The 23989-nt window shown below is 40.7% G+C and overlaps 1 protein-coding gene and 1 non-coding gene across 5 annotated transcripts in view; both read right to left on the reverse strand.

The window, feature by feature from the left end:
- CASR (calcium sensing receptor) overlaps positions 1 to 23989 on the reverse strand; it is an 81321-nt gene that overhangs the window by 20632 nt on the left and 36700 nt on the right. For all 4 annotated transcript variants that reach the window (XM_067034465.1, XM_067034463.1, XM_067034464.1 and 1 more), the window contains exons 2-4: positions 8346 to 8769; positions 5753 to 6059; positions 813 to 1697 (exon numbers count right to left, since the gene is read on the reverse strand). In XM_067034465.1, the coding sequence (XP_066890566.1) occupies positions 813 to 1697; positions 5753 to 6059; positions 8346 to 8530 (1377 nt within the window). In that variant the 5' untranslated portion in view covers positions 8531 to 8769. The remainder of the gene's footprint in view (positions 1 to 812; positions 1698 to 5752; positions 6060 to 8345; positions 8770 to 23989) is intronic.
- Positions 16777 to 16848, reverse strand: LOC131757888 (small nucleolar RNA SNORD112). The gene has a single exon (XR_009336036.1). It is a non-coding gene; the product is annotated as a small nucleolar RNA SNORD112 (small nucleolar RNA).

Below are 23989 nucleotides of genomic sequence, written 5' to 3' on the forward strand. Positions count from 1 at the left end.
TCAGTCTGGGACTGAGGAAAATACAAAAGGAGCGTAAAACATGGTCTTATTGAAAAATCAAGATACATATGCAAGACATGAACAGCTCCATGGGATATAAGATGGGCCAGACTTTTATCTTCAGAAGCTCTATGAAATAAAAAAGATTATGATGTCTCTCCTGTGTTTAATTGAAGAATACAAAAGAAGTCTAAACTAAAGTGTAGGGATTCCACTTAAGTTTTGATAATTTTTTTAATAACTACTTCAGTGCTTCTTTTTGAAATATCCAATATCCTTTTAAGAAGAGTTTTTTCTGTGCCCTTGATTTGCTTGTGTCCTAAGCTTAGTTGACTTATGGAGGGGTCCAGCACATTATATTTTGAGTAATATAATGGCAAAAGTGGTGGCTAAACATAGTGACACTAGGTTTATGGTTTTATGCCCCTTGGTATATGGAATAGAACAGGTACTCAAGAAATACTTGTTACGTACAAGGGAACAATAATTTAAGCACCATTAAAAACACTCCACTCAGTACTAAATCTGTCCCAGGATATTTAAAAACATTTAGGGACCATATTCCTGATATTTTGAACCACTAGACTAAAGAATAGTTGAGCTCAAGGGTTCAAACAGATAATCAAATTAAATTACTATCAATTTTGCAGAAGTCAGTTGCTCAGATGTTTGAAAACGCAAGTTGAATCCCAGGCTACATCTAGTGACCTCATTTCGATATTGGCTTTTTGAGGTAATCACTTTAATCTGTCTTGCTTGGATCAGTCTAACTCTGCTTACACAGTGAACTGCTATCTATGTGAAGGATGTACCTGCCAAGCTTCAACTTTCTTGATATCTGCACAGGAACCGTTGGTGAAGAGCCCTCTCCCAGGTATGCAGGTGTATATATCTTGCAGGGCATGAGCAATGGAGTAGACAGCTAAGTAGACATTGTAGGATATCCGTAAATGTGTATAATCCATGTAAGGGGTCTCGACACTACTGATGTTCTCATCCCCTGTACAGAGAGGTCGGAAGGCAGTGGAGCTGTTGCTTATCCTGCTACCACCTTCTTCGTGACCTCTCAGGAAGGTGTCCACAGGTAATGGCCCTTTAGCACCTTCTTGGAGGTGGCAGTTAAATGTTTCTTCCCAAAACTCCTTGGCAAAACCATTGTGGACAGACTTCCTGGGATGGACTTTCTGCAGGAATTCCCGGAAACCTGGGATCTGCCCAGCCTTCAAAGCGAATCCAATGGTGCCTCCGACCACATGGAAGTATTCAGGCATGGCGATCAAGGAAGAGCTGGCCCAGGCCTCGCTGGCCAGCCAGATCCTACCCGTGATATTTCGCCGGACGATTTCCTTGATGAGGGGTTCCAGGTCTGGGCCACTGGAGAAGACGACGATGACTTTGGCTGTGGAATTCTGGATCACCTCAACCACTTGCTGGATCTCTTCCTCATCAGAGTACTGGGAGATAAGTTCGCTGAAGTCGATGCAGATGTCCCTCTCCTCAGCTTCCTCTCGGAACTTCTCGATTCCTGGCCGGCCATAGTCATCATCAGCGGCAATTGTGCCCACCCAGTTCCAGCGGAAGTACTCGATGATGTCAGCCATGGCGGTGGCCTGGTGTTCATCATTGGGGATAGTACGGAGGAAGGACTTGAACTGATTTTTGTTGCTGAGGAGTCTGCTGGAAGAGGCATAGCTGACCTGGAAAGAACACAGAATGAGTGAGTGATTGAGGTGCCAGGTGAGCCTCCAGACTGTGTGGAGGAGGCTTTCTGAGCATTCACTGATCGAATACATGAAACGCTGGTCACTGCAGACAGGATGGAGTGAAGACAACCTGAATCTATGCCTCTCCAGTGTGAGCACTCAAGCATCTGTCAGTCTATCAAGGAGCATTCTAATTCCCAGCAGGTGATCCTTCACAATGCTACCTTCAAAAATGGGTCTGATCATAAAGTCAACCCAACAACAACAATAGGATCTACTTACCCTTTATGCACTGTTCCCTAGTCTCTCCTAACTTCCTGTGTGCTGCCTCATTGGCTACAATATATCCATGTACATATCTTCTGCCTGTGGGGCCTAGGTTCTCATTTGAACATTTTAGCTTCCCCTTTACTATAATGAACACTTTGTCCATGACTTACTTCTGGAAGGAATCAGGTTCCCTTTGGGTTAGGAACCTAAGGCTCTTTAGAGAAGCCCCTAGGGTTCCCCTTTCTTATTCTGCCTAGTTTCTCTCTTCCAGTCTCCAGCTATTCCCTCTCTCCCCTCCCCTATCTCCCCACTTCCTCCACGCCAGCAGTACTTTAGATAAAAGTACCCTTAATTGCAGTCATTTCTAAGAACTGTTTATCATTTAGGCTCAATTAGCCATTTAGGTTCATTAGGCTCAATTCCCCTTCATCACAATCATGATGATGTACATCATTAAATGTAGTCAGAAAAACATCCTTTCCTCTCCTGGCTTCTCAGTGAGTTCAACCACCACTGGCAGCCCTTTCCTCTGTGCAATTTCAGGTGGTGGTTGAGGCCTCTTGACAGGCTTTTGATGTGGGTCTCCAAAACCTAGAGAGGCTGAAGAGGAACCCTGGAGAAGCTGCCTTGATGTGTTTCCACTTTCTAGGACATAGCCAGTACTGTATTTGAGTATGGATGTGGGTCACTAAGGGTAGAAAGCCTTACCTTTTGTGATAAAAGATCCCTGCCTGAAGAAGTATCCAAATATCATGTAAAGCATTCGTTAGTGCAGAGCTTCCCAATTTCTTTTCAAGTTGTGGCAAACATAGAAGGTGGGGTGAATGGAGGAGGCTGACCAGCCTCGGTGGGTGTGTTCTGACCACCCTAGACCCCACCCACCATCCCAGACCTGGAGAGGGTCAGTATCTCAGCCTATCTGCAGCACTCCTGTGTGTCTTGGCTTATCATTTAGGAAGTTCCAAGTTATTGAACCATTTCTTCTGAAGGACAAAATATATTTATTTTAATTTAATTTGAGGTTTATTCATATTTCATCCCTGTATTCTTTCAGCATTTTTTGCCATTAGCAGTCTTGTCTTTCAACTCTTTTTTTTGGATTTTATTTATTTTTTTATACAGCAGGTTCTTATTAGTTACCCATTCTATACATATTAGTGTATATATGTCAATCCCAATCTCCCAGTTCATCCCACCACCACCACCCCCGCCACTTTCCCCACTTGGTGTCCATACGTTTGTTCTCTATGAAGGACAAAGCATTTTTACACTGAATGGAATTTCTTCTCGGTAATGAAGGAATGCTTAATATCTCTTGTTCTCCAGTTTTCTAGAGAGATTTAAAACTTCTTAAGAAAACCATGTTGAAGAAATTTGGGGGAATGCCTTTTTAATATTTTTCACTGATTGAAACAATTAATTTTCAATGTTCAGTGCTTTAAAATGAATTCTTTCTATATATTTCTTCTTATTAATGAATAGTTTCTACATCAAAAACATAAAAGACATTGATACATGAAAGACCTGGTCCAACTTTGCTAATGAACAGGCATTTTTTTCTGACAAGAGCTTTGATTTTGAGAGTTATAATATGAAAGTGATTTTTTCCCTTTTATTAAAATAAGCTCCTTCTTGCTCTACTGTGACACCTCATGAGGCAGGTAGTTAGATTAAGTAATTGTTGAGATGTTATTGTTTTTAGAGAGCTCTATTTGCAGTCCCAAACAACAGGCTTCTTGATCAGGTTTTTGCAAATGAAAAGTCTACTCAGGCCTTTTGTAAATTCATTCATTATTGCTTACTTCTTTATACTCTTGTAAAATGGGCCAAAAAGGGTTTTAAAGATATAAAAATTACAAACATATCCTCCATGGATATGTTTCTCTTAAAGAATGCATTTATAATATTTGTCCACTTTTTAAAAGGCAAACTATAAAAGTGGGGATAAATACCAATTCATTACCCACTCCCCCCAAAAAACCCCTTAAAAACACACAAAATTTTTTTATTGTAAGAGGGGAGAGTTTCATGAATGATTCAGAAAACTTCTAACCACAACTTGTTCTAGCTGGTCTGCTTGTTCCATCCACTTGGTGGTGTGAGTGGCATAAGAAGTTCAACTGGGGCCTCTGCCTTCACCCAACAGGGCAGTGGTTCCCAGCTCTGCTGCACATTAGACTCATCTAGGGAGCTTTCAGAACTCCTGACGCCCAGGCTGCATCTCATATCAGTTAAACCAGGATCTCTGGGTGGGGGGGGGGGGTGTGAGTCCCAGGCATCAGTATTTTTAAAGCTCTTGAAGTGAGTCCCAAGCATCAGTATTTTTAAAGCTCTTGAAGTGATTCCAACATGCAGCCATGACAGAGAACCACTGCTGCAGATACACTTGCATTGGTTTGACTGATAATCATTATAGTCTTCTCAGCATTTTTAAAATTCAAGTTCAACTTAACCTTATATTTCATCCAAACCACAATGAATTAAACCCTCCCCTTCATGTTCTTTATTTACTTGATGGCAATTACATCTTATGTCTGTTGGCTATGACAACCTGCTTTAACTGTGTATTTAAAATACTACTGCGCAATATGCCAAATACAAAGATGCATATTTGCATCTTGCCCAACACATTTACTCTTCTGGACTTTGTCAGATCATTTTGGCACAGAGATTACACAGCCAGGGTTTCCCCATGGGAAACACCTTTAATTCCCTGAAGTAAGGATTCGGGAAATGATGACAAGACTTTTTCAGTTGCCACATGTATAAAAAGGGATAATGACTACCACCAAGGAAACAGACCTCCCAGCATAGAAATGTGAATTTATCAAAGGTATTCTTACAAATTTTAAATACTAGACACTGAAGAAAATAATTTAAAGCGTGATATATAATTAAATTTAAAAATTGATATATGAGATGCAACACAATTGAGCTGATTCTCACACCCATGGACATTTAGGTTGTTTCCAATTTTTCACTATTATAAAATGATGTCACAGCCCTATAAACATTAATACGGAAAAAAGGTTTGCTCTATAGTGTTACTGGGAAAAAATCAGGTTATAAGATGGCATTTAGAGTTTGCTCTCTTTTTTTGGTGAAAAACATATGCAACTTTGAACAGATGTTTATTAAAGCACTTATTTCAGTGAATTTTTAGTATCTGAAAATGCAGATGTCTATTTCCCTGTCTAGGCTGAGTTCCTGCAGGGTGGAAACTGCTTATTCATATACACTCTACAAGTAGTTGTTGAATGAAATAGAATATTTTCCATTTCTAGAATGTGCAAGATAATGATTAAGCTCCGATTTTGTGAGAAAATATGCTCTGCTTTCCTCCAAGCTAAACTTTCAACCAGAGGAGAGAGAGGCAGAGACTTTTAAGGGACTAGGATTTGGGGCAGATATTTTGGGTTTGAAAGGTGGGATTTACATCATTTGGTCTCATTCCTTTTAGTAAAGGCAGAAGAACGGCCATTTACTGAAGGAATGGAGTGGAAAATAAATAACTGAACCCTTTGAAAAAAAAGACAAAGTTTTATACAAGGTATGTTTAAAAGAATTTTGGAAGGACTGTGAAGGCCCAGTTGACATTGTTGACTCTGGGGTCTCAAAAATCCCCAGTGGTCATGATACAGATAATTAAAAGATCTTTTGTGCCAAAGTAAAGCCAGAGAAGGGAAAATAGCAAACTGTATGGACACTGGGTGTGGCATCCTCCCAGCCTGCTTTCCTGGCCCCTGCCCACATCGCCCCATCTGAGATGGCACGGGTACCTGGGGGATGTAGAAGAGCCCCAGCAGGTTTGCCACCGCTGTGGAGATGCCTGAGCCAGTTGCTCCCACCACTGCGATAGTAGAGGGGATGTGCTCTGAGCAGTTGCAGAACTCATCAAGGTTCAAAGAATCGATTTTGTTCTGAGCCACAAAACTCAGGGTGGCTTCCAGGGCTTTAGAAACAGTGTTGCAAGTGTCGAATATCCTGTATCCCAGGGTCATGTTGGGAAGAAGGGCTGGGCTGCTGTTTATTTCCTCTATGGCAAATATCATAGCTTGTAGCCAGCGAAATCCTCGGAAATTGTACCTGGAAGAAAGAAATGGAAGAAAGCAAGAGGCTTTCTGGTTAACTTCTTTAGAGTACAGACTGGGCAAAGCTGGTATGAACCTGGTTCCATTACTCTGTTGTGGTTTTTGAGACTCAAAGTCCTCTCTGTAAAATGCGGATAACACCTACTTCAGAGGGTGGCTGTGAGCATGAGATAATTATGCAAAATTCTCAGCATGGTGCCTCACACAGAGTTAGGGACCAAAAATAACAAGGATTGTGGTTAGTAATAGAATGAATCATTTGTATCTGCCTCATCCAACAAAGAATTTGAAATAACTGATATGATTTACTTTAGTAAAAGTAATACAGAGATTAAAAAAAAAAAAGGACCAGGGAAAATATAAATAGATTAAGATTTGAAGACATAAGAAGCTAAAAATAACTTCAGATTTGCAGAGTCACGAATTTAAACTGACATTCCTGGAGGTAGAAGAGGAAAGGGAAATGAGTGATATCATCTTCATAAACAAACAAGCAAACAAATATTGTGCATAGGAAGGCTGTTCACAAACAGTGGTCACTTCTGGGTGGTAGAATGATGAGTTTTAAAATTGTGTGCTTTTGTCTTTATACTTTCTATTTTAAAAAATGAGCACGCATTGCTTTTCAAAGAACATTATTTTAAATAAAAATCAAGCAAATTAATGAAGAGAAACAGGGTCAGTGACATAGTTTTCACTCTTCCAGGACACAGCACATAGTGAGAGCTTGATAAATGTTCTGAATCAATGTATCAGCGCCCAGAGAAGAAAACCTAACAACTCTGCAGGTTCTCACTTTGTATCGTGGGTTTCATGACTTGAACTCAAAGGCAGGTGGAAAGAAATACAAGCTGTTATACTTCACTGTATCAGTTAGGTTCCTAAAGGTCCTGGTCTAACTTTTAATGTGACATTTTCTCTTAGTCATTTTCTTCATGTTTCCTTCATTTATTTATTTTTTTAAACCTGCAAAGTTATGAAGATCTATTACTGAATTTTTCATTACCTAAAACATCTATACTGCTAAACTGATTTTCCTATCTTTCTTTAATACAATTAAAAAATATATATATTATTTCAGGACAAGCTCTTGCTTGATCTGAGGTATGTATGTGGCACCTGCACAACTCTGTCCAGCAAGGGAACAACAAAAAGGATATTTGTACACATGGGTTACATGAAGGATATAAACAGCATCAGTGAAATTCTACACTTAGTTTTTCTGCACTCATAAAAAAATGTGAAAATGTTATCTAATTTGTGAGCCCTCATTAGAACACGAGCAGAAATCCAGTTTTGTTGGAATGGTTCTAGTTTTCATTTTCATTTTCTAGCTATTAGGAAGGCCAAGGGAAAGTGCTAGATCCCTTCTAGAAGTTGCAAATCTCAAGAGAAAGTGCTCTTCTCTCTCAGAAGATGGGTCAAGACTTGTGGTGCAGTAATGGTCTCTGATGTCCAGATTAAGGGAGGTGATATACAGTCCTCTGTACTCTGCAGAAGTCAGATACTATCTGAAGGAATTGTACCTAGTGTTAGATGCCATATTCTAAGAGTCATGATAAATTAGGGAACATCAGAGAGAGGGCATCCAGAATGGTGAGGGTCTGAAAATCATGTCATGAAACAATTATTTAGAAAACTATTTGGTCTGGAAAAGAAATGATTCAAGGGGGCATGTTAGCTGTCTTCAAATGGCCGAAGAGAGTCCAGTGAGAGAGTTTAGATGGATTCTGTGTTAGCAGGGGGATTTCAGCTTTCTATAAGAATTTCTAATGGGAGTGACTCCAAATGCTACGGGCTGCATTTTGAAGATGCCCAGGTCATGCCAGCCACTTAAGTTTCTTTCAGCTTTAAAATCCTTAAAAAAAATAAGAGTGAGGCAGCCAACACTCATGTATTATGACCACTGGGGCACTTAAGGTCATTAGGAGATTTTACTACTCAGGTTTGCAAAACCTACAATAAATTTCTTTCTAGGTTCTTGGTCTTCCATTAAGTAACACAGCCTCCAGGTGAACAATGATGACTCAGTTACCAAGTGACCAAGCATGGCTCCAACAGGCCATGGATTTTTCTATTCAGTATCTTTGACATTTTATTTTTGGAAAAATTTCTTTTAAAAAGATGAGTGGGGGTGGGGGGAAATAAGCTTCAGCATGGTTACCAATCGCCATTTTTGAAAAGAGAGAACCAACTTTGAAAAAATTATTTCGGGTTTGGTACAGCTTTTCTCCAACCACCAGGAGGAGAAAAGACTCTCCAAGGTGGCTCCTGACCTTACCTGATACATTCCACAGACTCCGGCCTCGACTTTAGATCTTGATCTTTGGCTGCTACTCCAAAATGAATAGGAAAGAGCCCCCCGAGGATAATGTCCCCTTTCTTCTGGGCTCGCTGGTCAGGCCCATAGGCAGAAGTACACCAGGTAAAAGCCAAGAAGATCCAACAGCAGCTATAAAATGCCATAGTTCTGCTTTCTCTCCAGGGGGAGGGACAAGGGTGCTGGTGGTCTGGGGGCCCCTGAGAACTTTCCCCCTTGGTGCGACTTACTCCCTGCGGTGGAGGCACATGTCTACAGAATTAGTAACAGAATGGAACTGTGGTGTTTGAATTTCCACTTCTGCCCTCTCCATTGCAGACTAGTGAGGCGGGTGGTTCTTGAGTCTTCAGAAGCCACATCATGCAGAGACCACCTGTAGTACTTTCTAAAAACAAAAGAGAAACAAAATGAATTCAACTAAGCCTAAATCCCATGTTGTTATGATAACTGAAACAGAAGTGCCTCAGAATTTCCATTTAGAGAGGCTGAGGGGTAGCAGGTGGGGAGGGCATGGCTTAGCACCTCTTTTTTATAGCACTTCACGTAAGATACAGAAAATTTCAATTGCCCATATCAGAGAAGGACCATGTTCATTTTAAAGAGGCCATTGATAAGCTAAGGCCTTCTCTGATGTTGCACTGGATTTTAATCCCTTCATTCTTCCGTGTGAATAATGCACAGAATTGGCCTAATGGTAGCAGTTCCTTGTATTATAAAACTATTAATGCTATTTTATTCAGCATATATGTTTGTATGGAAAATACAGAATGAGTCATATTTAAGTTTAAATCTGACTCCAAATCAAACAAAAATGTCAGAGAAGGCCACTTATTTTTTAAATTATTGTACTCCCCCCCCTGCTTTCAGGGCCTCCTCATCCCAGATTTCTGGTTCCGTTTATAATATGATACTCCATAAACCTTTGAAGAATAGTTCTTGTAAAGGATGCAGATAAATCAAGGGTTGGATTATGCTCTACCAAACTCTACAGCTGGATCTAGGGAATGGTCCTTCTGCTTTAGCATGATTATCCTAGTAGGAACTCTCTGCTCTTCTCACTCCACACACTGTCTCACCCACTCTGTGGGTCAATTACTAATTACTAGTTACATGCCAACGTTGACTAACTATACAGCCTCTCCTGAGGTTCAGGCCCAAGCACTGAACTGTCAACTGGACATCTCCACCTGGATGTCCCCCAGGTGCTTCCAACTTGACAGACTCTAAACTCACCTTCCTCCCAACCTTGTTCCTCCTTCACTGTCTTCTTCCTCAGCAAATGACATGCCATCCACAAAGACACAAAATAAGGAATCCTCATCTCCTCCCTCTTTTCATCATCATCCTTCATATTCAAACAACCACCAAGCCCTGTAGACTCTACTTCCTAAATCTCTTTGGAATCCATCCACACCTTCCCATTTCCAAGGCCATCTTAAGTACCCTGGCATTTCTTACTTGGGTTTATGCAACTATTTCCTAACTGGTCTTCTTGCCTTCAGTCTTGTCCCTTTGCAGCCCACCTCTGCAAGTCTTTGGATGCCATGGAACAAGTGGTTTGAAGCACAGGCTCTGGAGTTAAACCTGGCTTTGAATCACAGTTCCACTATTTCCTAACATATGACCTTGGGAAAGTCACTTAACCTCTGATCTCAATAAAATAATGCATGGAGAGCCTTTAGCACAGTGTAACTAGTAATCTCACCACAGGAAATGCCAGCTGTAATGAATGCCTTTCCAGCCTCAATCTTGCTAGTCTTCCCTTTGAACTCCATACTGCATGCACACTGAATTTCCTATAGATCCTCAAGTTAGGCCTTTTAAAAAATTCTCAGACCTCACACATGCTGTTCCACCTCCTTGGTCCCTCTGGAAAACATCTACTTGTCTTTTAGCTTTCAGACGTCCATAACTGTGGGAGCATGGCTTGGTCAACTGTGGGGTCGTTGTGTGAATGGAGAAAAGAACTCCTATGGGCCAGATACAACCTTGTACCAAGATGTCCAGCCCGGAGAGTGGAGCACAGGTTGGATTTCTACCCACACTAACCCCTCAGTTGTGCAGTGAGCAATTTTGAGGACTCCTTAAGGAGGCCTGCTCTGAACTCTCAGATTAGGTAGGTCCACCTGTGATAGTCTTTTATATCTTGGATTTTGGAGTTCCCCTCTTGGAAGATTGATCATACTTTGTTATAATTAGATGCATAAATGTCTGATTCCAGACCCCAAGCTCTTAACCATTGTCATATGCTGCCCCTGTCCCTTAGGAAGGGGGCTCTTTCTCCAACAGCGTTACAAGCAGAGGGTGCTGGGCCCCAAATGGAAGGAGCACCCCATCAGACACTCAACAATCACAGAACTGTCTGAAATAACATCAGAACATCCATGACCATCCTAGTTCTCTGACTCCAGTCCTGCTCTTAGATTTTTGGCTTCATTTCTTGACCTTGGTCATATGTTCATTCATACATTTAATAAGTACACGTGCTAAGGACTGGAAATATAAAGGTACCACACACATCATGTTCCCTGCCCTCAGGAGCTCCCCAGCCAGTGGGCAGAATTTACCTCAACATTCAGAAGTGAAAAAAATATATATAGTAACTTTGTTTCCAATGACTAAATTCAACTTTGCTCCCCAGTACTTAGTACAATGTCTGAAACAGTAACTGTTGAATAAATGCTGGTTGAATGCATGCACAAGAAAAGAAAATACTTTGGGAGGAGACAGAAACTAGCATTTATTGAACCAAGCATAGTGTCAGGTCCTTTAAACATCCAATGTATTTTAAACTTCACAGTGGTAAAGAGGGCAATACAAACTCCACTTTTGAGATGGGGGACTGGATTACTCAAGTGAGAAATTCTGGCACTTGAATTAAGAAGGCCTCAAGAACTCCGAATATTAAGGAGTCCTGTGTGGTGTACTGAATTAGGAAAGGGAACATTATAACTGGCTAGGGGAAGTCACTGAGACCTGTTAGATTTTTCCTGTGAAAGATTAACTACTTGGAGAAGTTTATTAACTTCATTAGTCCATTCAAGAGAAAATTCATGGCAAGAAGTAATAGATGAAGGAGAGATTTCGGGTCAATTTGTAGCAATTAACTCCTCGAGTCTAATGTAGTCTCCAAACCACCCTTTTTAGTCCAATTACCAGGGTCTAATTTGCTTTCAAAGCTGAGAATCATTCTAGATCCTCCCTGCCCCTTTCCTCCCATCTCAGATTATGTTGTTTTGTTAATTCTACCATCTCTCTCCACTCTGCCTTCCATTTTCCATTCTTGTTGCCGCTGCCTTTGCCAGACTCCCATCGCCCCCACCAACTTCCTTATCGCAAAAGCTTTCTTTTCTTTCTACCTCACTCCTCCTACCCACTAGATATTGACAATCACAGCAGTACCAAGCATGACCCTAGCACAATGGATTAATTATTGGGTTCATCATTGTGACTTCAGCTTGCAACAATTAGAATACAAAAGTTCTTGAATAATCACTAACATTTCAGTTTTAGGATCTATGGTAGAGATTTTAAATTGTATCCCTTGTACCATACTCCTTTCATGGCACAGTAAAATAGTTTTTAGCTGGACAATGTTGTCCAGAATAAAGACTACTTTCTCCAACTTCTTTTATAATTATATGTGGTTATATGACTATGTTTTGGCCAGTGGGATGTAAGCTGAAGTGCCTTGAGGCAGCTTCTAGGAAACTTTGCTTAAGAGCGTTTGTGCTTTCATCTGCCTTCCTCTGTTCTGCTGCATGGAGGTGGGTGTGACAGCTGGAGCCCATATTGAACCATGAGCATATCCCAGGGAATGATGGTGCCATGAGCTGAGGATTTCACGGAGCAGAAGCTCTATATCAGACTGTTCCTGGACTTATATATGACAGAGGAAAAACAGCTTCTAGCTTGTTTAAGCCACTGTTATATTTTTCTCACTGCAGCTATATTAACAGTATCTATCCAAGAGTCACAAATCAACTCATTTGTTCTCTTTATTGTAAGTTCATTTCATTTAAATCATATATAATCATGTTTACCCTCCTGCAAAAAGTATCGCAAACACAAGCTGAAGCTAGTATTTGTTCTTTATCTCAATGGCAGATATGTTTGGAAGAAGAAATGACCCGTGGAACAGCTGGTTTTACATTTAGAATGTCCTTGAAATCACAAGGAGTGTTTCAGTACTGACAGGTGATTGATTGATCATTGAGCTCCTCATCCAAGAGACTTGGAATGGGAGGTCAGAGCTGACTGGACTATGGTTCCACAGGTTCATGAACTTCTAAATTCATGCAACTATTTATTCACTCAAGAAACATTGATTGAGCTCCTCTATTTGCTAGACACTAGGGAGTGCAAGGTACTGAGGAAAGAAAGTTGAGGCTGTTGCCTTCAATGTGCTCATGGTTTAAAAGGAGACAGGAAGATGTGTTATAATTACAGTGATACAAAAACTAGGAAGAGTCATGAACTAAGCATTGAGAAAGTACAAAGGGAGGAGTGACATTCTTTCTGGTGACTACCAGGAGAGTGAATTAACTCAAGGTGGGGACTGGAAGCTTCATGAGGGTAGGGCCTGTCTCTTTTTCTCATTGTAGCCTGGTACCAAGCACAGTGCCTAGAGCTTAGTAGATTCTCCACAGATATTTGCTGAATGAATGAATAAAGCATAACCAGTAAAAACCAGGGGCTGGTTGGGCAATTCTAGGACAGAACAGGGAAGGGGTCACCCCACAAGACTGAAGGTTCCCAAGGGCAGGGGGCCTCATCATGATCACAGTTGCATCCCCAGTGTGGAACAAGGAACCTGGTACAGAATGGATGCTCAAAAGAATTTGTTGACCTTGCATTTGTCCAAAAAGTTGGATGGCTCATCCAAGTTCCAAAGTTAAGGACAAATTAACACAGGATAGCAAGGCAAGGTTAGGGTCAACACAGCAACACTTCAATGCTCATCAAAGTAAAAACCCTGGCTCTTGCCCCTTGGCTTTAACATTTCTGGAAACTGTGTAACTCTAGAGCAGATGATTTTGCCCACATTTCAACTAGAGAAAAGAGAGGCATAGATCTTCGGAACATAAAACCATTCTTGTAAATTAGAAGCACAGCAAGCTCAGAAGCTACAATTTCTCAATTCCTAGGCTGCAGAAATAAAAATTCTAGGTTGCCTAGAAAAAAGGTGGAAACCAAAATTGATTTCCAGTAGAGATCATTTATCATTTATCTTCGTAGGGTGTGTACACTGATTTGTCTCTGGTTTACTGTACTGTGATCTTTGCCATCTTTCGTCACTCTGATCATAAAGAATACTAACAGTAAGGCGTGAAGCCACCACTGCAGAAAGGTGAAACATGTATGTTTTAATGAGGGTGAACAGGGAAAAACCTGAGAAAGTTCAACCAATAATCACAAAACCCCGCGTAGCTGGCTCTGGTTACAGCTTTCTTTACCTCTTGCTGAGGACACATCCACAACGTGGGTTATTCTATGCACCTGGTACACATTTGCCAAAGAATTAGGGACATCTCATCTGTCATCACAAATGGGACTGTCCTCAGTTCTGTGTCAGACTTCATTCTTTCTATATTAAAGCAAGGGGCATCTTGTTTTACAATGAGGGCCCCCTTTCAGCACTGGGGGAGCACAAACTGCCAGGTCACACTCGGCTGCCTCCCTCCAGCCCTGCTTGCTGCCCGCTCGCCAGCTGCACAGGGTCTTACCCTCCATCTCCCTGACGACAGGTGTGACTTTTGGAGAGTCCATGCCTCATTTAGCTCTGGTAATGGCTTAACTGAGTCGGAAAAATGCAAGGACAGGAGCGTGATAAAAACCAGCTGAGTTGGGTCCCCGTTAGTCATTGGAAAAAGCTATCAGGGAAGGGAGGTGAAGGGATGAATGAGAATGGGGAGGAGCAGCACGGGCGGCGCCGAGCAAAGGGGGGCAAAGAGCCGAGACAAAGCAAATAAAGAAGACAAATAGGAGAGGAAACGAACATTCATTAATGTTGTACTATGAGCTCCTTGACGCAGAGCCTGGTCTGTCCCTTTCATGGCCTGGGACTTGGAGGGGCTCCGTAAAGGACTGAATATGTGTGGAGTGCCCATGGCCTGATACACTGTCTTAGAAGTTTATGAAACTATGGCAAGAAGAAGGAAAGTGACAGAAGAAGAAAAAAGAAATAGAATGGGTGTTGAGGGAAGTGAACAATTAAGGTTAAAAAATGACAAGAAATGCTCGCTCATTTCTCCGGTCCAGAATCTTGTGAGTTGAAAGTGGACACTGGCTTTGGGCGTTAACATTACTAATGCAGGGTGGTCCAGGACTGATTGAGTTCCTTGGGACATGGGACAAGAACTACGAAATTCCTTGGCCTGAAACATTTCCCTCAAGTAAGCTCTGCTGATGGATATGTGGATACCCACAGACTTAATGAAACGGTTCAGGTGAAAAGCAAAGACATGCAAGTCATGTTTTTATAAAGAAAAATGCCAGAGCTTCAAGCCCTACATGAAAGTAATGTTTCTGTGGAATAACATCCTCAGTATTGCGTTTCAAAATCGCAAGGAACCCTGACTAGCCAGGCTAGCGTTTTTCAGCCTGGTGTCCCAAGATGTGCCACCACAAGGTATTCTCGTGTAAGATAAGTTTGGGAATTGATGGGTACTCTGTGCCAAAGGGCACATTCACCTCCCAAAGGCTCTTATAAGTCCTGCAGTAAAGAAAACTACTTAACTTTAACCCATTCATTCCCAAATTTATTTCAGCCTGGGACACTTTTCTCCCTGCAGGACACTTGTTACAATGCTGTGAAATACAGGCTTGGGAAGTGCTCACCTAGTGGAAAGCATAAAACCCTTCACCCGAGCCTCTCCCAGTCTCTCTGGATGCATTTTTTTTTTTTTTTTTTTTTTTTTTTTTTTTTTTTTTTTTGCGGTATGCGGGCCTCTCACTGTTGTGGCCTCTCCCGTTGCGGAGCACAGGCTCCGGACGCACAGGCTCAGCGGCCATGGCTCACGGGCTTAGTTGCTCCACAGCATGTGGGATCCTCCCGGACCAGGGCACGAACCCGTGTCTCCTGCATCGGCAGGCGGATTCTCAACCACTGCGCCACCAGGGAAGCCCTGGATGCATTTTTGAATGGAGAGGTATGTCTGCCTCTCACTGGACCTAACATTTTTTGTAACCCCAGCTATGAAATCCCAAAGGGTAGTACCAGAAAGAAGGAAGGACTGAGGTGGGTTAGGTGAATGCTGATGTATTCTGCCATCATTCTCTGGTCTCAGGCATATATGCCCTCTCTCTTCTCCTGAGGGAGTTTCTGCTATACTCAGTAAGTTTGCACACTGAGCCCTTCTGTCTCCTACTTGTAGCTCTTCTGGCCTCGCATTGTGTCCCCCTACAAGGACCATTGGAACATGCAGTGGAGCACTGGCAAACCAGCTCTCTGAAGGCAAAAAGAAAAAACAAACAAAAACAAACCCCCAAATGCCCTAATTTGTAGTGTTTGCTGAATACTCACACCATGGCTAATTTCAAGCTACCAGTGGTTTAATAGCCAACTTGCAAAAATCCTTGATATTTAACCATTGGCTCTTGTGAACCGGTAGAATCTATTGCAGCATACCACTGGGACACAACTCTAAGTAAGTGGAATCCTGGTCTTTGGAAAAACTGCCCAAATTACTTTATAGGCATTGTGAATCTTTTATCTCCTCCTGTTTCCATCTCTGCTCCAACTGTTAGGAAGCTGCAAGCCAAATTTGTGGCCCAGCTCTAGCTAAGATAGAAACCAAAAGTGTGCTTTTTTGTGTTCTAATATTACTTATAGTATTACTTTTTATTTCTTACTGCACTTATTTCACTCCAATTTCCTCAGCTTGTTAAATCTTTCATTTTTATAAACAGTGATAGGGATATAAACACACAAACAAACATATGCATAAATCTATAGTTTTGCTGCAGGCAATTGTGTCCCCAGGTGAAACTCCCTGTGTAATTAGGAGGAAGGGGCCTGGGAAAGTCACTTTTGCCTCATTAACTGAGTGGGTGGATTTAAACAGACCATTTGGGACACCAGGTCATTAGTTTAAAATACAGAATTTTAGGGGTAAAAGGGACCTGGGAAGTTTATCTGGTTCACACTGAAGGCTTCTGACACATTGATGTTTGGACTGTGGTGGGCAATTTTATCATAGTAGGAATTGGAACTCAGAACTCATTGAAAAAACTGAGGTTTAGTGATGAAAAGGAAGTCATTTTCTTTTTTCTTTTTTTTCCTGATTTGTCAGAGCACCCTAGTGTGTTTTAGTATTATTTTAGGTCGTCAGAAGATTAAACTTACTTTCAATTATAGCCTAAAATCTATTATGGGAATGCTCGTTGTTTTAATGGACCTCAGGTGCACAAAATTGGATTAATCATAATCCTTGGTTGATGACATATCCTTATCATTGGCCCATGCCTGGCCCTTTTTTATTTCTTTATTATTATTATTATTATTTAATTTTTTTCTGTTCTTAAGTTTTTCCCATTTTTTCATCAGAGTTTTGGTCCTTTTCCCCTTAAATTTTAAGAGTTCTTTATATATTATGGATTAGCCCTTTGTGATACATGCTGTAAACGTTTTCTTCTAATTTGGCAGCTCTTCTTTGACTTTACCTTACTGTGCAATTTTTAAAAACATAATTATGTAGTCAAATTTATGAATTATTTCTTTTATTGCCACTGGATTTTGAGTCAGTGTTAGAAAGCTTTTCCTTACACTGAGTTTATAGAGGAATTCACCATATTTTCTAGTTTATTAAATTATTTTCTTTTTTTTTTTTACAGTTAGTTTCCTAATCAGTGTGGAGTTTATTTTTGTGTATGGTGTGAGGTATGGATCTAATTTTATCTTTTTTCCAAGTGGCTGCCTCATTGTGCCAGCAACGTTTATTAAAAAGCCCATCTTTGCTTCCATGATTTAAGACGCCACGTTCATTATTTCCATATTTACTCAGATCTAGTTCAGGTCTTTCTATTCTATTCTTCTGGTCTGTACATCTATTCTTGTGGCAGTAGTACCCCATTTTCATTATGGGAACTTATAGTATGGTTTAATACCTGGTGGACTAGTCCACCTTTGTAGCTTTTATTTCTTAGTGTGTTCCTGGCTATTCCTGCAGGTTTCTTTTTCCTTATGAACTTGAGCATGAACTTGTCTAGGTCCCTAGATATTTTTATTGGAATTGTGTTACATCTTTATGATGAGGAATCTTCCTAAGAACAGAAATGCCTTTCCTTTTGTTCAAGGCTAATTTTGTGTCTTTCAAGAGTGTTTCATCTTTTAGGTTTTGCACATTTTTGTCAAGTTTATTCCTAAGTATTTAATCACCTTTGTTATTATTATAAATGGGGCTTTCTTACCATTATCTCCTCTAGCTGGTCATTGTTTGTGTCTATGAAAGCTATTGAGTTTTGTATGTTACTATATATCCTGATAAATTATTGAGTTCTTTTATCATTTAAATTAGCTTTATTGTTCATTGATTCTCTAGTATTTTCTAGAAATATTATTTCTTTTTAAATTGAGATATAATTGACATATAACATTATATTAGTTTCAGGTTTACAACATAATGATTCGACATTTGTATATATTGTGAAATGATCACACAATAAGTTTAGTTAACACCGTACATAGTCACAAGCTTTTTTTTCTTGTGATGAAACTTTTAAGATCTACTTTCTTAGCAACTTTCAAATATACAATACAGTATAATTAACTATAGTCACCATGCTGTACATTACATCCCCATGACTTATTTATTTTATAACTGGAAGATTGTAACTTTTGACCAACTTTGCCCACTTTTATTTCTCTAAGTTATTTTTAATAATGAATAAGCACCTGTGAATCTGCCATCCAAAACAAAGAACGTCAGTAGTACCCTATGTTCCCCTCTTGCATTCTGTTCTCCTGCTTCCCTCCCACCAAAGAAGCCATTATCCTGAACCACGTGTTCATCATTTCTTTACTTCCTCCCCACCTCCCATAACACCTGCTTAAAAATTTTTTTTTAATTGTAATGAAGGCTAGGAGGATACACATCAAAATGATAAGTGATTAGATCTCAGTGATGGAATTACGCATTTCTTCCTTGTTTTGTTCTTTGAAAAAAAATGTATTATTTTAAAATCAGAAGATGTTATTGTAAAATGTTATTTAAAATGATGGCAATATAAATAGACATAAACATTAAACAAGAAGGAAAAATTGTAAAAAAAAGAGATTTTACTAAGATATTACTGTCTGCTCATACTATAGATACTCTGAAATATATATTGAAAAATATGCTTATGAATGCTTCTTACTTCTTCATAACCTCCATCCTTTTTTTCCCCCTTATTTTTACCTCACCTTTTCTCTCTCTCTCTTAAAATAAACTTTTAATTGACATATGAGACATCAGACATGTGCACAAATCATAAGAGAATTTTCACAATGTAAACACATCCATGTAGGCAGCATTCAGATCCAGAAAAGAACCAGAATCCCTGAGGCCTCACTCATGACTCCTGCCAGTCACTACCCTTCACCCAAGGTAACCAGCAGCCTGACCTCTATCATTACGAATCAGTGTCCCATGTTTTCAAACTTTGGATAAATGGAATTACATAATATATACTTTTTTGTGTCCACCTTCTTTTGTCCAACATTATGTTGCAAGATTCATCTGTATTGTTGTGTGTAACCATAGTTTGTTTTTCTCACTGTTATATAGAATTCTATATGATTATATCAAACATTATCCACCTCCCTGTTAATGAACTGTTTGGTTTTTTTTTTTTTTTTTTTTGTGGTATGCGGGCCTCTCACTGTTGTGGCCTCTCCCGTTGCGGAGCACAGGCTCTGGACGCACAGGCTCAGCGGCCATGGCTCACGGGCCCAGCCGCTCCGCGTCATGTGGGATCTTCCTTGACCGGGGCACGAACCCGCGTCCCCTGCATCGGCAGGCAGATTCTCAACCACTGTGCCACCAGGGAAGCCCTGTTTGGGGTTTTAATGAATGGTGCTTCTATGAACATTCTTGAACATGTCTTTTGGTGAAATATGTTGAGTACATACCTCGAAGTGGAAATGCTGGGTCATAGAGTTTGTATATGTTTAGCTCCAGTAGAAACTGCCAAAAAGTTTTTTATATGGTTGTAACTAGTTTATCTTCCCATCAGCAGTATATAAGAATTTCCATTAATCCATCCTTGCCCACCCTTGGTATTGCCAGACTTTTTGATTGTAGTCATCTCTTGTTTTCCTTTTATATAGATATATTATATCTACCTGTATTCCTAAAAAGTATTTTAAAAATTTTTAGTTGTTTTAAACTTTATACAAGTGTGTCATGCTGTAATCTTTCAAGACATTTTTTCACTTAATATTATATTAATAAGATCTGCCTATGTTACTCTGTTTTACTATAGTTCATCATTTGATTGCTGTATAATAGTCCACTGTGTGAATATATCACACTTTATGCATGCACTTTCCCACTGATGGGCATTTGGCCTGTTTCAATGACATGGCAATTCTTTCCTTCAAGTTTGCTCCAGGACTGTTCGGGAATCATGCAAGAGCTCTATGAACTTCTAAAGGCACTTAAAATGGATAACTGCTATTAACTTCTTGCACATTTGCAAGGCCAAAATGACATGCCCCAGTGTTTTAATCATGCTGTTTTAAAGAAGATATTTTTCCTCAAAGTTAATGAAAAATCACATATATTGGGTTGGCCAAAAAGTTCTTTCAGGTTTTTCCATAACATCTTACAGAAAAACCTGAATGAACTTTTTGGCCAACCCAATATTTTAAAAATTAGGGCCATCTCCTCTTGCTTACTTTACCACTGCAATGAAAGACCAGAGGCAGAAAACTCTCATTCATTTAAAGGTAGAATAGAGTGGTCTTCATTTTTTTCCCAGGCTTAACAACCCAAATTTCTTTCAAATGTTTCTGCTTAGGGCTATTTCATATTTTCTAGAGATACATGCTAATATCCCATGGACTTTCTCTAACTCCTTTATGTCATTTTTTAGAGTATGCTAACAAAAATTGGTACCATGTTTGAGACTGACCTAAGGTTGGGAGGCATCATGTCCCAACCCTTCCATGACTGTGTTTTGTTGCCTTTTGCCCATAACTCCATAATTTGGCTGACTCACATCCACATTCTGGCCATTTAGGTTCTCTTCATTTCTCTAATATACATTTGCTTTAACAGTCCTATCCGAACTTATATTTGTATTTTTTAAATCACCCAATATATCACAGTACAATTGCTGAATTTTCATTTTATTACTGAAGAACTATAGCCCCCTGTTAAATTCATTTTGGATTTTGTTCCCATTTTTGAAGGACCATGTCTCCCTGTCAGAAAATGTCAGTAAAAAATTTAAGGATTTATCAACTGGCCTCTCCAGCTTGGCACAGGAGAATTGTGAGCCATCATTTAAAAAATAAATCCTGCAATATGCCACCTTCCATTGCCCCTATGAGAAGATGCTCCATTGCTAATGACATCTGCAGCTGTTCTGGAGGAAGCCTGTCTCAAAGTAATAAGCCTTCCCCAAATAAATCCCATGTATGTTTCTATAAGACTGACTTTGAAGCTGGATTATCCAACACACACTTACACATGGTGGAAACCCAACCAATTGATTTTCTGTAATGTGGTACCCCTCAAATAGAAATGTGACGGTATAAAGAGCCTCATATCTGTCAGGCTGGGTACGGGGCAAAGTGAGGTCCCTGGATCAGCAGCAGTACCTGGGAACTTGTTAGAAATCCAAGTTCTTGGTCCTACCCCAACCTACTGAATTAGAAATTCTGGGGGTGGGACCAAGCAACCTGTGTTTTAACAAGCCCTCTGGATGAATCTAATGTACACTCAATTTTGAGAACCACTAGCTTGGGTTAGTAGTCTGGTCTTGGCCCTGAAAAATCTGTTTCCTAAAAATGATCTTCAAAATGAACGTGTTTTTTTTTTTTTTTTCCTAATACTATGACTCTCCCTCCCCCCCATCCCTGAGCATAACCTAGCAAAACAGAAATGCACAGGAACACAACATTTTCCTGTCAATGTCAATTCATTCTTCAGATTCCTTGAAATTTTTCTCATGCAATAATTGCTAACATTTTATGACACTAGTTTTCCAGGAAACACAGTTCAGAAATCATTGCTCCATTGCTAGGGTAACTTTCTGAATCTATAATCAGTGTGCATGTTCTGTGAACTACAGAAAATGCCCATTTACCATGGACCAGCCACTTCTTGCCTTTTCTCCCAGAGAAATGGAGGGGATTTACCTATCTGGTTACCATTCTCTTCTACCTCTCCCTGGCAGAATCTTGGGACCTCTACTTTTAAACTTAAATCTTTCATTATTAACCATTTTCAGATTTGCAAAATTTGAGGGAATATTCCTCACAGCCAGTGCGTTAGCCCCAGAAGCCCGGGAAGGTCTGGGACCCTGTTTACATGGGGCCATTAGAAGTCACCTTCACGAATCCCCTCTGTTCAGCACCACCAGTCTCTTCTGCTCTTTGGGAGTCCTTCCAAGGGCTCAGAAAGGCGTCTTCCTCAGGAGCTGGAACAGTCCTGAATACTCTGCAATCCCTGGCCATCCAGTGCATTCTCAGTGCCTCTCTGCCTGCCCCTGAGCCAGTGACGGGCTCCTGCAGAGCTGGCCGGGGTAAGAAGCAGCCACCAGAGTCCTTACAAAGAGCTTTCCCCATCTCAGGTCCCCATTCCTTTTTTGAAATAAAATCCTATCTTATTTTTGCTTCTTTCTTCTCTCCCTCTTTTCTTTCCTTTGTCTTCTGGAAGTTTCTAAACTTAAAAAAAAGTCTTCTTCCAATCTTTCTGATGAAAAATAAGGCTCTTTTAAAAGTTACATGTAAGGATACACTATTCCTTTCTTATTCAGCTGTGCCCATGTGTGGATTACATGTGACCAGGGGTCAGCAAACCAAGCCAGTGGGCCGAATCTGGTCTACCTGTTTCTGTAGATAGTTTTACTGAAATACAGGCATGCCTATTCATTTGCATATTATCTATGGTTGCTTTCAGGCTAGAAGGGCAGATCTGAGTAGTGATGACAGAGACTGGCCCACAAAGCCTAAAATGTTAACTGTTTGGTCCTTTACAGAGAAAGTTTGACCCCTGCATTAAACTGAACACAGAGAAAACTCTACTTTTGCTATGACTGTATACTGACAGCTTTGGAAATAGTTATGTGCTGTTGAGAGCACTGGTTTCTGCAGGTAAGAAGGAGCTGACTCCTCTAACTTTCTCGGAGGAGTGAGTCCAACAGTCTGTTTTGTGGCCAAACAGGTCACTTCTTCCTCTTGGTTGCCATCTGATTCAGAAGGCACCAGGCATGGTGTCTGTTTACCATTTGTTCACATGAACAAAATACAGTTTATTCACTGGCAGGTGAGACTCTCCCGCCAGTGAATAAACCGTAGCTAAGAATGGGAAGTCCAGGCTGAGAAGCTGAATCACCAGCAGCAGCTGCCCCAGCTTTCTGCCCATTCAACAGTGGCAAATGAGTCAGTTCCCTGGAAGCCAGTTACCTTCCTATGAAGATGACTCTGAGGGAGGGTATGATTGATGTGCTGTGGTTGGGAAACAGAAGTATGGCTACCTCCCAAGTAGCCCATGCATAATCTGGGTGGGGTGTAGGCCTGAAGGAAAAAGCCCAGGGCTTCAAGTGAGGGGAGAAACGTTCACTCTGGAGGTAGTCTTAATTCCGCTCCCTCATTGCTGGATGGGAGCAAATTCCCTTGTGAAGTCATCATCTTGCATTTCCCTTCCTCACTCCCCACCCCACCACTTCAAGGATCCACTCCCTAATACCCTGAGGCCCAGAGCTGGGTGAACATCAGCAGCGGATGCCCTTTGGCTAAGGAACACTAGCACGGGGCTGGAACTAGGGTGAGGAAGGAGAGACAGACAGCAAGGGTGCAAAATGCAAAAGGCGCTGCTTGCTATAGTGGCCCTAGTCCCACCCTGCTTGAGGAACACCCCTGTGATTGGACAAGAGGGTTCGATACTCACTGCAGAGAAGTAGACTGTTAGAAAGGACTTACGGGGTTGGGGCTTGTGCACGGTGATTCTGGGGAGAGTTTAAGGAAGCAGAGCTTTGCATGCTGTCAGGAAGCAGGGGTCATTCTATGATTGGGTATCTTAGTAAATCTTGTCTAGAAGGAAGGAAGACTAGAGTGATGCAGAAGCTGTAGTTGGTAAAGAAGCAGCAGTCATCTGACCCAGGATAAGGGGATGTTTGGTCATTGTTGAGGTTTGGACAGTGTTAAGTGTGTGTGTGTGTGTGTGTGTGTGTGTGTGTGTGTGTGTGTGTGTGTTCAGGTGTGACTGTGGAATGGTGACAATGTTAATGTGTTTTTGTCCATGTTCGGATGTGATTGTGGAGTGGCCTTATTTTTGTCTTTATTTATCATGGTCAAAGAGTGGCCGTGTTTGATAGCGATATTCTATGAAATTGCTTATGTTCAGCAGGAGAACATCAGGGCCTCACTGGCAGTACAACCCTGCTCCTGGCTA

The sequence above is a fragment of the Kogia breviceps genome, chromosome 5, assembly GCF_026419965.1.
Source record: "Kogia breviceps isolate mKogBre1 chromosome 5, mKogBre1 haplotype 1, whole genome shotgun sequence".
NCBI lineage: Eukaryota > Metazoa > Chordata > Mammalia > Artiodactyla > Physeteridae > Kogia > Kogia breviceps.